This window comes from Argopecten irradians, chromosome 10 (genome assembly GCF_041381155.1).
Source record: "Argopecten irradians isolate NY chromosome 10, Ai_NY, whole genome shotgun sequence".
Taxonomy (NCBI): domain Eukaryota; kingdom Metazoa; phylum Mollusca; class Bivalvia; order Pectinida; family Pectinidae; genus Argopecten; species Argopecten irradians.
In genome coordinates this window covers 26,180,728-26,196,012 of record NC_091143.1, presented here as the reverse complement: position 1 = coordinate 26,196,012, position 15,285 = coordinate 26,180,728, and the positions used below count along the sequence as shown (strand labels likewise).

Genomic DNA, 15,285 nt, shown 5'->3' with positions numbered 1-15,285 from the left:
AGATGTTTAACAATCCAATATAAGCTTAAAAGTTTTATTTATAGACGAAATGTGATAACTATATTCTGGTTGTATTATAATTGACAGATTGTTATTCATCTTCTGCTTGACGCAACATTTCTAACAACATCAAATTTAAACATAACATTTACAGTAATGATAGGGGCATACACATTCATTACCACTGTGTAGAATTTAACATTAAAATAAAACACCAGCACATATTTTCAATTATTAAACAAAATATTTTCATTAACAACAATTCAGCTGTTGAACTATTTTAAAGTTACAGAAAGACATAAAAAGTAAGCAGGTATTCATCAATATTCATATAATAATGCACATATGTATATTTCTAATTCTACAACAAAAAACAATATAATTGCACATAATAAAACACTAGATTATATATGCTACATTTATATTATCACAGACCTGTAAATTCTCTATAAAATATTATTTTTAAAATGTATCACAGTACAGCTCAATGGAAATAACATTTTCTTAGAATAGTAAATAAAGTATGAGTGTGTTTTACAATGCTGAAATAGTTCATGCTGCAGTTTTCTACAATATTCAAAATAACATTTTGCTTCAAACAATAGTACTGTTTACACAAACTTCTTTTGAGTAATGAGTAAACTAGCTACTATGTATATAGACAGATTTTAGGCTAGCAGGCACCTTTTTCAGTTGGTATTTCTCATCAACTCTAGACTCTATCATGAATAGGGAAAAGAGTATGGAAGATGTTGCTGTTGTATGCAAATAAAGTTCTACATTAGTTAAAAATTAGATTTGTGGAGAAACAGTTTGCTCACAACAAATTTTCTTTCCTTTATTTCACTCGTTTATTATTAACGGAGTGAAATGAGCGGAAGTATCATTATATATAAGAATGAAAAAAATTATTAATAGTATGCTTATTCTATATTTGCAAACTACAGAGTTATCTGCCCTTGCAGGTAGGTACTGATTGTGACATCGTGTGTTTTTGAGCATAACATCATACTTTTGGGAGAAATCGACGTGAAGTGTGCTCACAAAATAATGAAGTTACAATCGCTACCTACCCGCAAGGGAGCTAACTCTGTAATATGTAAAGACAGAATACTATAGATAAATTGTAATGGTTGAATAAACATGTATATTGTTAACAATAATATCAATATTGCAGGACTGGGTAGCAGATTGTAATTACAGCTTATGTAAACTATATACTTATACATTTATTACAATATGTAAATATCACAACTAATATTTGAAACAATAAACATTGAAAATAACAGATCTCAGACTTAACAGTAGACAAAAATTAAATATACAGGGTGTTTTATATAACTTCACTGTTGGGTGAAACAATTTTAGATCAAACTTGATTAAGAATAAGAGTATTAAACAAACATTTTACACATCAACCTATATGTTCCTTGATAGAGAAATATTTGACAATAAATTAAACCTAAATTCTGTGGATGGTGTTTGCCTTGATAAGTTGTTATAAAAATAATTTATTTCTCCATTTAAAATTAATCATTTCACTTCATTCGAATGGTGCAATAGTTTTAACAACAAAAGAACAATTTTTTCCAAACCTTAATATTACTCCCACAGATTTTGGAATTCTCATACATAAGTTTCATATCCTTCTGTTTTTGACCCTCCTGATGGATTGTAATAATCAGCATTTCCCCCTTGACGTGTTGCCTGGTCTCTAGATGCTGACATCTCTCTGGGATGATTACTTACTGACCTGGAAATGTGACCTTGGTGAAAGAGCTCGATTGACCTTGAACTTGAACCAGCTAGTGAGGGCAGAGTCTGAATTACTGAACTTCCACCTGATGATGCATTGCTCCTTATACTTGAAATTCGATCAAATGACTCTTGTTTCATTATAAAATTTGGAGACATTGAATCTGTGCATTGGTTGAGCACACTGTTCTTGTTGCCTGATGGTGACCTTGACCTTTGGCCCTGAGCGATTTGTTCTTCCATCATGTATTTGGGTCTTGGACTAAAGCACTTTCTTCTGTTCCCTTCATTGTCCAGACACTTTGGATCATTACATGGTGTTGAGCTACAACAGCCTGGTGAAATTGAGCTTCGACCAACAGCAGTGTCTATTCTCATTCCAGCAAAGTTCTCTTGGTTCACAGTATGATTTTTAACAACTATTGAATCTGGAAATGACCTTATACTGGAGCCTGACTTTGGACTTGCTGAACACTGATTCCTTGACCTCTCACCTTTGACCTCATTTTGCATTTGAGGTAAGGTTGTGTCTTTATCTCTAACCTGCAGGTTTTCTGCAGATAACAGTGACCTTTGACCATGTGGATGTTGACGTCTGTATATTGGGATTTCCACAGATGTCAACTGTGTATGACCCCTGACTCTTGACCTTTGACCTGTCTGCTGAGAAGCTGGTGGAGGTTGACATGTCAGCTTTACATCCTGATTAAACTGACTCCAATCTTTCCATAAGTTGTAATTTTGTCTGAAGCAAATCTATAAATAGAAAACCAGATTGAATGAACTTATCTAAGAATTTTTGCGCATTAATCTAAGTCACAGAGTTACCAAATAATGATTGCAAAAATAAATACTTTTGTGTTTGGTTTCATAATATCCATGGAATCACTTTGGCTAAAATACAAAATGTATCGATCATTTTTAAGGTTTTTAGGGGCAATTAATGCTAATTATTCAATATTCTTACAGCTATATGTCATTTTTGAAAAAGAATGGCCTATGATTCCCCTCTATGATAATTTCTTAATTAAAATAATAATAGACCTGAATGAATACACCTTTGATTGGTGTTACTGTGGGGGTATAAACTTACAGTTGTCCAGACAAAGAAGATGATGAGGAGACATGCGGCCAGAGAGAAGAGGCCAGCACATTCCCATACACTGAGATTCAGGCGGACAGCATTGGACATGCAGAGCCAGGCGGTGATGATGGTGAGAGGAGTGAGCAGGGAGACGCATACTATATCACACAAGATGTTTCTCTTGTCACGGGCAGATCCAGGGTTAGCTATAAACTAGGGGAAAACAACAAAGATACTGAATTTGAATTTATGTGATATGTAGATAACCAAAATGGAATTACAAAAAAAACAAAAAAAAAAAAAAAAACTGAAATTTGATTTTCAAGATATTAAATGTAGTAATTAATGATTGAACTTGCATGCTCTTGTCCATTTTCTTCAACTCAAACATATCCTATATTAATTTCTATTATTTTATCACTAGAAGAAAATTACTTAGGTAAGAAACATAGGAAAGAAGTCATCAAATTTGCAATGGGTACATACAGATGTGATTCTATAATGATAAATTGGATATACTACAAATGAACAGTACAGAGTTTGTATTTATTACTTAAACTTAGAGTACATGTACTTAATTATCCCCTACAACCTTGAGAATCTTAGATATTTATTATATACAATTACCTGTTTGAATGGTTTAGGTTTCCTTTCCAGTGTAAACTGGAAGTCACATATCTCACATTTAGTTTTGTTAGAGCTGCCCAGCCATCGCTGTAGACAGGACAGATGGATTTTACCCACAGACCCTGTACAATAACAGGGGGATAACAACATCTCACAGCTATTGCCTCCATGGCAAATACGACAGACATCATGCTCACTGTAGGAACTGAAATTAAAAAGTTTTGAAACAAATTCATGAAGAAATTGGTATTTTAAACCAAGAAACCATTGAAGTGCCAGGTACATTGAACAGAAAAAAAAAATATTGAAAATAGACATATGTGTGGAAAGTAATTCACAATTGTTTGTTCAATAATTTATTAAATTTTATTTATCACATTTTCCTAACAAAGTCAGTTTTTCAGGGACCAAAATGTCTGACAAAAACCAACATTGAAAAATGTAAGGACCATGCTTACAGCGAATTCTCGCTATGAAATAGTTATAACGCAAGGATCCTATAAGATTTCTGCAACGTGTGTTTTTTAACAAACTATGCATATACACGTACGTAACAAAGTGATTCCATTGATCTCAAAAGGTTTGTTATAAAGATGTTTTACTGTAATATTATTAGATTAATTTTTTAAAGAAATGTAGTCAATAAACTGACTTTTATTAAATAGTGCAGTGATTTTCTTACTCATTAATTTCAGGGGCCTTTACCTTTTCAACTGGGAAAACACTACAACACTACTGGCAAGCGACCATTTCTCGCCAGGTACCAATTCTCGCCATCACATATGTACATGTATGATCACAGACGAATTTTGTGACATTTCTTTTGTGGAAATCTATCAGAAGAAGGCTTTATTGACTAAATTTGCATGGAAATCATACAGATACAGATATGATGGCAGAATTGGTACTCGGGGAGAACTGGTCGCCTGCCAGTACTACATTGCATTTTTCTTGAAACCTGTACAAAGGTTATTTCAGGCATAGATCTCATTTATTTAAATAAAAGATTTAAAATGACTGTTATGCTATGACATAACAAACAAATGGATGATTAGACCTGCTGTACCTATTAAAACTTGAAGGGTATCTTTCAGTTTGTGGTGAGGAAGATGCCCTGCTGGTGATGGGTGAAAAGTTTGGAAGTGTATTTGGCACATTGTCAAATTCAGATGAATTCCTTCTCCCTCTTGTGGTTGATGATTGTACACTATGTCTTGTGGATGTTGATGGTGCCCTCCTACCAACTTCAAGCTGTAATTAAACCCAACAATGCCTTATTTTTAATTTTAACAATAGCTTAAGCCAAATAACTCAAATCGTTTGTGTCAAGAAAAAATGTTATCTTTTATTGTCTTTGTACACGATCTTCTCTTCCGCTTTAGTTTATCTCTATCCGTCAATAGTGACGATTATAGGCGAGGTGATACGGCTCAGTGGCGTGGCGGAGGGAGTTATATATACAGTGTTTTTTTTTTTATTTTTATTTATTTATTTTTTTTATTCTCGGGTGCTGGAATAGATAAAATAGATAAAAAAAAGTGTTTATTTGTGGGTGGGGGCATCCTCCATACCCCAGTGGTTCCGATTACTTATGATCTCTACACCCCTGGACTATTTCATAGTAAAACTGGAGGCAACAGAACAGAACAGGTAATTTAGTCCTTTGATGTACATCAAAAGAGCCGTATAAAGGTACACTGTGGTTGACTGTGTGGCTTTGAAGTTGAGCGTCGCTCTCTCTGTAGTCTTCAAAGGAAATCTTTGCTGGTCTGTGATTGGTCAAATGTTTTCCGCTGAGCTGCCTTCAATTTCACTATGATATATAGTCCAGAGGTGTAGAGATCGTAAGTGATCGGAACCCCTGGAGTATCGAGGATGGGGTGGGGGCTTCAAGGACTGTACGTTGTTTATGTTTGCCTTGAAGCCCTCCGGTGTAGTGTTTTGTACTGTTGCCACAGGTAGGAATATCATTTGTATCATTCTTGCTATTTCAGGGATTCCTATCACTGTCATTTTATCTCCGTGTATATTGAAAGTGATAGATGATAGGAAATAATCTACACCAGCATGTCAGAGAGTACCAATACACACCGACGACTAGGAGGGACGTAGATTTCTGAAGTTGTGATTTTCAGCGTTTCCCATCATGTTGCCAACTTATGAAATATCTCCTTTTCTCCGATAACAGAAAATATGTAAGACTCACCTGAACGTCAGCCATGCTGTATCTTTGGGGCTTAATACACTGTGTGGGTATAATTGCCTCTCAATGTTCGCATATCAGTATTATCTTGGAAATATTTTACGCATAAGACTCCGTTTCGAAACTTTCCGCCATTAAAAGTTTTTTTTCTCGCCAGGTGGCGTGCTGTAACAAGCTTGGTCGCTTTCCCTTTTACCGACAACCCTCGCGTAGCCGTCGTCGCTAAATGGATCAAAATTACCGGCGAAGGCAAAGGAAGAGGGTTTACGTAGTCCTCTGATTTGTCATGATTTGTTTAAATACCGGTCATATAAGAAGGTCTACTGCTGTTAGCAATGCTTTTGATTATTAAGAATGTAGTCTCATGGTAAGGGAGACAGGTCATGATTTTTTCATACACACGCTTGAATTATGACAGTGCCCCAAGCTCTTCAAGCATTTGAATGACCGCGATTTGATTAATACCCCCTTTACTGAAGTTTGAATTTATGAATAAATTATTTTATTAGTTTTAAAAATAACAACTCAAATAATCCTATCAATCTTAAATTGCTATTTTATGGTAAATATATATTGATTAAACATTGTTAATCATTTTAAAACTAAAACTATTGACATCTAGGCTATATTGTAACAGAAAATTCTGCAGTGAATGTATAAAAAGTATATATAATAGGGGAGATAACTCTATTGTGAATCCCATCTTTTTCAATGAAAAATGAAGGTTTTTTGGTGCTAAAAATGCTCTATCTTGACAAATTGTGGTTCAATTTTCTTGAAAATTGACTAATTAAAAGCAACTTTGTCACTTTTTAGTCTGTTATTTTTCTATAAAAATTGAACTTCACAATTTTGATTTATTTTCATTTTGGTGAGAATGTTTTGGGTAATTTACTTGCGTCTTTTTTTACCTAATTTCCTCCAAAAATGATCACTAGAAATTAATTATGATGAGAAGTAAAGCATTTTTATTAAAAAAAGGATTGATATATATCACGTCAATTAAACAATATATATATCGTAGAACATTTTGTTAATTATTTTCATTTACAGGGCGGATTTAGTACAGACTAATGCTGTTTTTTCATGTGCAGAATCTACTCAAAAATGGCAAATTTGAATATTTATTTAGAAAAAATAGATGGTTCAATTTCTTCGAAATTTTGACAGAAGATGCATAACAACATATTTACTTCATAAATCAAATATGAAAAATATTGAACTACAGGAAAATTTTGGGGAATGTGATACTACCACCTTAAAAGAAATATATCTTTTAGGTCTAATCTGACCCCACATGAAAGGTCAATGTCAAGTAGGCATTCTTAACGTTAGAAAAAGCATCTTTCGGTGCTCTTACAAAGGAATATGAAGGAGCCAATTTAGTTTGCATCATCATTTAATAACTACTGCAGCACATGTTGGAAAAGGACGTATCAGTGCAATGTCAAAGCCATACCACGAGAAGCCTATAAAAATCGTTGTCGTTTCATGAGTTCGCCAGACCAAGAATCAAAAACAGACAACAGATAATAAAATTAGCCATCTTGGTGGACGTATGTAATGACCATTAAATAATAAACATTGTACAACAATATTTAGTATATAAATGCGAAGATTGACTTGCTTCCTAAAATAGATTATAAATATTGCATCCATTGCGGTAGGCCTACTTTACATATAACATATTACTAGTAATCATCATGAAATATATCAGCATTATATATATATATGCTTTTGTAACTTGTATTTCATCTGTGACGCCCTCTCACTATTATATATACAGAAAATGTATTTCAAACACAACAAGTTATACGTATAAATATTAATGAAGGTCTAGATCGACGTACATGTCAGGTGTTTCAGTGGCGTAGGAAGATGAAACGTAATGGGGGGGGGGGGGGGGGGGGGGAGGGGGCCGCAATATTTTGTACACCCCCCCCCCCCCCCAGCCGCCGCATCTACAGGAGGAGATTCATTCAACTCCCAACCATATATGCTTTATGTACATTTTTCATATATCATTAAATTTAATCCTTGTTCACATTTATAAACAGTGGGGTCACTAAAAGGAAATTAACGCATACGCAAATTGGCTAAATTAGCGTGTGAGCGTCGAAGGCGAGATTTTGGTGTTTTAGGGGTCTGAGGGTGACCTCCGGGAAAAAATATTGTAAATAAGAATGGCTGAGATGAGTTTTACAATGTATTTTGATGAATTTGCGAGCGCCCAAAAGCGCGATATTTTGGTGTTTGAGGGGTCCGGGGGTCTCCCACGGAAAAAAATTACGATTTAGAATGGCTTAGATGAGTTTTTACGATGCATTTCGATGAATTTGCGACCGCTCAAAGGCGCGAGAATTTGGTGTAAGGGGGGTCCGGGGGTCTTCCCCGGGAAAAAAATTACGATTTAAAATGGCTGAGATGAGTTTTACGAGGTATTTTAATAATCATAAAGCGTTTTTAACATGGTAATTTTCGATTTAAAGCTACCTGCATTTAGAAATGATAATTGTGTCGCCATAACATTATGCAACCCTACTCGATCTGAATATACCGGCTTCACACCATCGGCACATTGTTGTGTAACATAAAAAATGAATTAATTGTCTCGCTAAGACATATAAACAAATTGGTCTTTTAAGAGACATTTTTTTAAATAGTACATAGAATCCCTTGATGAACATTTAAGTCTAGTTCGTGTGTATTGAATTTTCACTATTTAAGGTTTGACATTATGTGCTTGAACGTTTTATGAAATGCGCAGCGGAAAATTTTCTAGAATGAAGTACGAAAAATGTACAGGAGAACCCTTTTTTCTTTCAAATAAGCATTTTTAGAAAATTTCAGTAGGCGAAAATGGGCCAGACATGTTTGCCCCCCGTCCAGGGGAACGGAGGGGGGGCCCCCTCTGCCCCCCCCCCCCCCCGCTTCCTACGCCCCTGTGTTTATTTATCTGCGCAATGCCATGTATTATGGTGGCTGATTTGTGCCATTTTCGCTTTTTCGTATTAAAAAAACCGCGAAAAAGCGAAAATGGCACAAATCAGCCACCATTATATATAAATATAATTAAATGTACCTATAGCCTGAAATACAGTAGAGGTTTTCTAATACCGTAATATTCATTATCTGAATTGTAATTAGATTTTTTTTTCATCATTATTAATTTCTATCACATTTCCATATATGAAGGCCTATTTGATTTCTGTTTCAGAAGTATTCGATTTTGGTTTTATCAGTGTGGAAAGAATTGCGAGGCCAATAAATCATACGGAGTCAAAAAGCGAGAAAGCCATCGATATATTTTCAACTTTAGTGGAAAGGCCATCGTCGGAGACCCACGGGTGATCGCATTACACTACGCTACACTTATCAACCCGTGGATATTAACGTTAGTGTATATATTGCCTGGGTTACCGATGATGTGGAAAGGCGAAAAGCACGTTTCTTATTGGTTGTCAAGTTTAAGGCGTTAAATATGAACAAGATAAAATAATTATTGACGTGATAATTTATTACATTTATTACGTGACTGTAAAACGAGATTAAACATCATTCAAATTCAACGTGCAACGTCAAGATAGCAATTGTGGAAAAAGTCATTTTTTGCACTGCTTTTTATTTTTTCAAATTGGCAATCGTGATATATGGATTCAAAGATTGATTTTGCGCTAGAATTGATTGTGTCAAAATATTAACAGTATGTAAAATAAGAAAAAAAAACCAAACCAACATGTATGAACCTTGTATGAAGTATCACCAACTGTAATTCTTGTCATTCACACACGTACGTTTTGAAGAGTAAACACTTGAAGTAGAAATGAATTTCCTCATTTTGTTTGTTTGTTTGTTTGTTTGAGTTTTACGGCCCATCGACAACTAAGGTCATTTAGGGCCAAACTATAAGTCAGGCATTAATATCAGGATAAAAGATCAGGGTAAGAAAAAGGCAAGTAAGGACTAAAACACAGATTGTAAACGTTTATTTGAAAAAAAAGGTTTGCATGGGATAAAATAGTTTTGGCTAAAACACATGAGAAAACTCATGCACAATGTTGATGAAACGATGAAATGTTGAGTTGATCCGATGTATGATGAGAAAACGTTCATATTTACCGATCTCTTTGAGATAATTAAAAATACGATTTTGTCTCACGGCATGAAACAAAGTGTACATGTCGGAGACATCATAGTATTTATCTCGTATGAGTTTAAAATCAATACAATGCAATAAAACATGCTCCACTGTGAGAGGAGAATCACATGCATGGCATGTAGGAGGATCCTCCCCTCTCAGTAGATAGGAATGTGTAAAATATGTGTGTCCAGTTCGGAGCCGAGAGAGAACAACTTCCTCTCTGCGGTCTCTCCGACTGGACAGTTTAGGATTAAGTGTAGGTTGAATTTTAAACAGTTTATTGTTTGTTTCGGTAGACCACCTTTGTTGCCAATGGTGTTTGATGGCTGACTGTATTGAAGGTTTGATGTCGGTGTATGGTAGTTTCAAATATGTTTGTGCTAGGCGAAGAGCATCCTCGATACTCCAGGGGTTCCGATCACTTTCGATCTCTACACCCCTGGACTATATCATAGTGAAATTTAAGGCAGTTCAGCGGAAAACATTTGACCAATCACAGACCAGCAAAGATTACAGAGAGAGCGACGTCCAACTACAAAGCCACACAGTCGACCACAGTGTACCGTTATACGGCTCTTTTGATGTACACCAAAGGACTAAATTACCAGTTCTGTTCTGTTGCCTCCAGTTTTGCTATGAGATAGTCCAGGGGTGTAGAGATCGTAAGTGATCGGAACCCCTGGAGTATCGAGGATGGGCGAAGAGCAGTCTTAGCTGCTTTATCAGCCTGTTCATTCCCCTTGATACCCACATGACTGGGAATCCAGAGATAAGTAATTTGAGTTTTAGAAGATAATCGAAATGTTCGGATTAAAAGATTTTGGATAAGAGTATTTCTAGGGCTTCTTGATTTCAAAGCCTGAAGAACCGATAGAGAGTCTGAACAGATGACTGCCTCTTCAATGCGGTGTTCTTCGATGTGGTCAAGAGCCAGACCGATAGCACAAGCTTCCGCAGAGAAAATGGAGGCAACATCTGGAAGTCGGAAAGAGGAACAGTGATTAGATGTACAGCATGCTGCCGCAACTTTATCACCATCTTTTGAGCCGTCAGTGTAGATCTCAACATGATCAGGGAAAGCCCTGATGCATTCCCGAAAGGAGGATTTGTGTTCTTCGGGTAATGCACTGGACTTTGCCCTCTCATGCAAAGATAAATTGATATCAGGTCCTCATAACTGTGTGTTTGTATCTAACAATTTCCATAATATTATATATATCACCAAGGAAATATTTTCTTACAACACTAGTAACTAGTCTTCGTTTAATTTGACATATTGACCTTTACGACATGATACAGAGATACATGTATCATCCTACGGTTTTAAACTCCATACAGAGATCAGTATTTGAAATGATAACACAGCTTTTCTGTCAACAATGAAAATGGACTAAACTAGCACAGTTACTACCATCCTCGATACTCCAGGGGTTCCGATCACATACAATCTCTACACCCCTGGACTATCTCATAGTAAAACTGAAGGCAGTTCAGAAGAAAATATCTGACCAATCACAGGCCTGCAAAGATTTCCTTTGAAGACTACAGAGAGAGCGACGCCCAACTTCAAAGCCACACAGTCAACCACAGTGTGCCGTTATACGGTTCTTTTGATGTACATCAAAGGACTAAATTACCTGTTCTTTCCAGTTGCCTCCAGTTTTACTATGAGATAGTCCAGGGGTGTAGAGATTGTATGTGATCGGAACCCCTGGAGTATCGAGGATGAGTTACTACCTATCTTAGTTTTCTACAATTGCTAATTTAGCATTAACTTAGGATGGTTAGTCTAACCGCAAGTTGGAACAGATGACCAAGTCTATAGCAGAGTAAAGTATCTATAACGTAGCCAGATGAGTGTTTTCGTTGGATGTTTTAAAAAATATACATCAATTTACATTTTATATTTGCATATTCCAACGAAAACCTGTACAATAAAATAATAGCTCTACGGATTTATTAGCTGTCATATATTGTCTTAGACCGAATCACCTGTCTCTTAAAATGAGTGCTGCTTTTCTTTTGGTTGTCGTTTTTTGATACGCTCATTTTTGACACAGAACGGACTCCTTCAACTCAACTAACCTTGTCCCAGGTTGTAATTCGCTATAGCTTAGCCATTTCAATCTTGAAATGGCGGTCGAGTTGGAAACCGAGGCGAAGAGAGTGACAGGATGAATTACAACACGGGACAAGATTAGTTGAATGTATTTTTTAATTCAACAATGAAATAAATTCAAAATGTTGGCGATGCATGCAAAACAAACGTGAAAAGCCATCACGACCAATATGGCTGCATTTCTACCACATTTATGAAGAGTCCGTTCTGTTTCTAAAATGAGTGTATCAATAAACTACAACTCAAAATAATGCAGTTCATTTTAGGAAACAGATATTGATTCGGTCTATCATTGTCCTGTTGAAAAAACATATTAACTAAACCTTTTAACAAACATCTTGACTTAACGAAATGAAGGATAGAGATTTTTACACTTTTTATTACAAAATGTTGTAAACCCCGAGGCAAGCCATAGGGAAGAGTATTTTTATCTTTCATATGAATGAGTTTTACAATCATCACCTACATGTGCGTAACTTAAATCCAACAATGTTGGTGAGAGGGACAGGCTCAGCTTACGTATATATAATTTACCTCTCCACTGGGTAAATTGCATATTAATTAATGTACATTTATAAAATGAATAGCTATTTCCTGTATATCAACTTATCGACTTAATTTTGATTTTCTATCTCATCCAAGATCGTGCTGATGTTAAGCTGAATTTAAGATCAGTAAATATTTACTCAAGTTATCTTTCACAAGGAAATGTTAATTAAGACGTGATGAACAAACTTCGGGTCCATCTATCTACCTATTTATGTAGGTCAAATTGATACCCGTGAAAATAATTGACTGTACAGTGTCAGCTTTAGAAACAGTTATAAATCTTTTAGTGGGTGGTGACATGGTTAGATTACTTTTAATAATTTAATCAATTATTTTACAGATCATTTATACCAGGAACCATGATGAACTCCGTAAAAAGTGAACAAGTCTCTTCTCCTGTCTAAATACCTGGAGAGGAAGTTTGTTGGCACAGCAGAGAGCCTTCACATCAAGAAAAGGATAGTAGTCTTACAAGACAACATACGGAGTTCTGATAACGTTGATCGAATTATGACTGGAAGTCGTGGTGAGGGGCTCAGACATAGATGAAATGATCGTGGTCAAGCCTGTGGTAGTAATGTACCCTGCTCAAAGTATTCCTCCACACCTTGCAAACAAAACCATTCTGTACATTCAAGAGGCTGTCAACTGTCGCCATGACTTTGTTCATTTAGTTTTGGGTCAACCGAAAGGCGAATTCCACCAATGTCTTTATGATTCACTTATCAGAAAAGGAAATTCAGTGTTTATTTCCAGTGATATATACAGAGATCAAGTTACCAAATTACGTTCTGTGTATTTTGGTGAATTTAATTCTAATGGACCAAGTGCAACACAACATTCACATGGATTAGGTGTTGACCTGGTTACTTGTTTTCCATGTTACACTTGGCCAATAGAAGCAAGGGATTGGATTCAGCGTGCACGTCTTTGTGGTTGGCCTCATCCAAATTTGATAGACAAGATTGTAAACCGTGGATGCCATCTTGTACCAGTTGGAGACAAGTGTTCAGAGGATACATTGTTACAAAGGCGGATCTCATTTGCAGCAGCAGAAAGGTGCTTAGTTCACTGTTTTACCCACGTCCAGGTCAAAGTGTACACACTGCTAAAATAGTTCCTAAAACATATAAAGCAGACATTGAAAGACGCCATAGGTGATGACGACATTTTGTGCTCCTACTTTCTGAAAACAACCATGTTCTTTGCAATAGAGGACACAAGTGAAATGTTCTGGCAAGACAAAAACTTGTTTTATTGTTTTTGGTTTTGCTTCACCATAATTATTGCATGGGTCAGAGCAGGATTTTGTCCAAATTACTTCATCCCTACGAACATGTTCCAGAGGAAAGTACACGGACAGCATCAATTAATGTTGCTGGATATTTTGGACAGCTACCGTCAGATGAAATGGCTGTGTCTCTCAGTAGGGAATGTCTACAGACCCACAATATGGGAAGATCTTAATGACACACTGGCGATGAGTTTTTCTGCACGCCCATTTACTTAACAAGAAAAACGTATGTATCAGGATGTTGAAACTGTTACCGCTTTAATAGTAAATAGACATTTCAAAGACAAAGGAAACCTCAAAGGAAAGTTGCTTAACTTGTTGTTATCTTTCAAGTCAGAGTTTGAAGAAGTTTACTTATATTTTTTATCATTGATTGTCTCAGATCTCTTGCCTCAGAACTGATGCTTGACAATGGGTGTTATAATCAAGGGGTGGTTCCAGGCAACAAGGCGGGCTACAGGAAACTGAGGAAATGTAAATATTGGATGTCTCCCAATGCTCTAACGGGAACAAACATTTTGCATTTGGCAGCATTTCATTTTATGACTGGAAATTTCCATAAATGCCTGGAGATCAGTAGATCCACAAAGAAACTAGCTTCGTGCTTCACTCAATTAAACATTACAATTGTAAATGTGCGCCGATCTCTTTTTATATGTAATTTATTAAGCAGGCTCCAAAAAGTATTCACAGCCTCCATTAGATTGGATCAAATTGGTATACAATTTTCTCATCTTTTTCTAGAGCTGTCCAAAGAGTACAGAGGAGTAAAACATTCAATATACATTCCACCTCTTCCATTCATCATATTCTTGATTTTTCTGTGCTGCAATGAGCTTAAAGACACCAGAGGGCGTGATGAAGCGTTAAACCAATTGATACAGGTGCAGTTTGATGAGCACCAGGGAGGGCAGGTGTACCGGATTGTCCACACACTCCTCGGGATCTGTTACCAAACACTCGGCGACTTTCACAATGCCATCAAGGCTTACTGGGCATCTGCACAATCAAACAGTTAACAGTCAAACAATTCTGCCATTGACAGAATGGTTGTTGTGTATTTATGTATGTATCATGGTGGGCATAGGCCTTCATAAGTCCTTGAATTTATGTGTATACCTTGAAGGGTCCTTAAATAAAAAGTTTGGCCTTGAAAGGTCCTTGAAATTCACCAAACAACATTGAAAAGTCCTTGAAAAATACATTTGTTCTAAAATGACATTTATAGTGTAAAATGAACATGAACTTTGATCAAACCTGTGGGCGAATACGACTCGTTCTGATTCAGACATATCCCAGAACTTCATTTAATGAACTATTTCTTCATTCATAATCATCAGTGATGGTAAATGATCAATTCAGCTATTGTTTCAGAAGTTGTAGCCGATACAACATTTGATTTTTGTATAGATTGAATCTAAATTTGATTTCAATGTGGCCTTGAAATGACAAAAAAGTTCTTGAAAAGTCCTTAAAAAGTCCTTAAAAAGTCCTTGCCTTTTCTCTCTCCAAT

General features: G+C 36.0%; 2 protein-coding genes and 1 pseudogene across 2 annotated transcripts; 2 read left to right on the top strand and 1 right to left on the bottom strand.

The window, feature by feature from the left end:
* Positions 1-48: 48 nt before the first annotated feature.
* LOC138333498 (uncharacterized) lies at positions 49-5,817 on the bottom strand. Its single transcript, XM_069281920.1, has 5 exons — positions 5,673-5,817; positions 4,533-4,717; positions 3,467-3,671; positions 2,849-3,052; positions 49-2,511 (listed from the first exon to the last, which is right to left on the bottom strand). The coding sequence occupies exons 1-5, from the start codon at positions 5,685-5,687 to the stop codon at positions 1,627-1,629; spliced, it is 1,494 nt and encodes a 497-aa protein (XP_069138021.1). The 5' UTR covers positions 5,688-5,817; the 3' UTR covers positions 49-1,626.
* A 7,020-nt stretch (positions 5,818-12,837) lies between these two features.
* LOC138332780 (uncharacterized) lies at positions 12,838-13,988 on the top strand (annotated as a pseudogene).
* A 167-nt stretch (positions 13,989-14,155) lies between these two features.
* Positions 14,156-15,028, top strand: LOC138332781 (uncharacterized). Its single transcript, XM_069280745.1, has one exon. It carries the CDS (start codon positions 14,174-14,176, stop codon positions 14,789-14,791), a length of 618 nt encoding a protein of 205 aa, XP_069136846.1. The 5' UTR covers positions 14,156-14,173; the 3' UTR covers positions 14,792-15,028.
* Positions 15,029-15,285: the final 257 nt, after the last annotated feature.

What these genes read in the sequence shown, in the direction of transcription:
- LOC138333498 (XM_069281920.1), bottom strand. An exon ending in AACCTAAACCATTCAAACAG is followed by an intron (nt 3,053 to 3,466) that starts GTAATTGTATAT and finishes GTTTTCCCCTAG; the next exon opens with TTTATAGCTAACCCTGGATC. An exon ending in TCTTCTTTGTCTGGACAACT is followed by an intron (nt 2,512 to 2,848) that starts GTAAGTTTATAC and finishes TTCTATTTATAG; the next exon opens with ATTTGCTTCAGACAAAATTA.
- LOC138332781 (XM_069280745.1), top strand. Translation starts at nt 14,174, where the DNA reads ATGCTTGACAATGGGTGTTATAATCAAGGGGTGGTTCCAGGCAACAAG.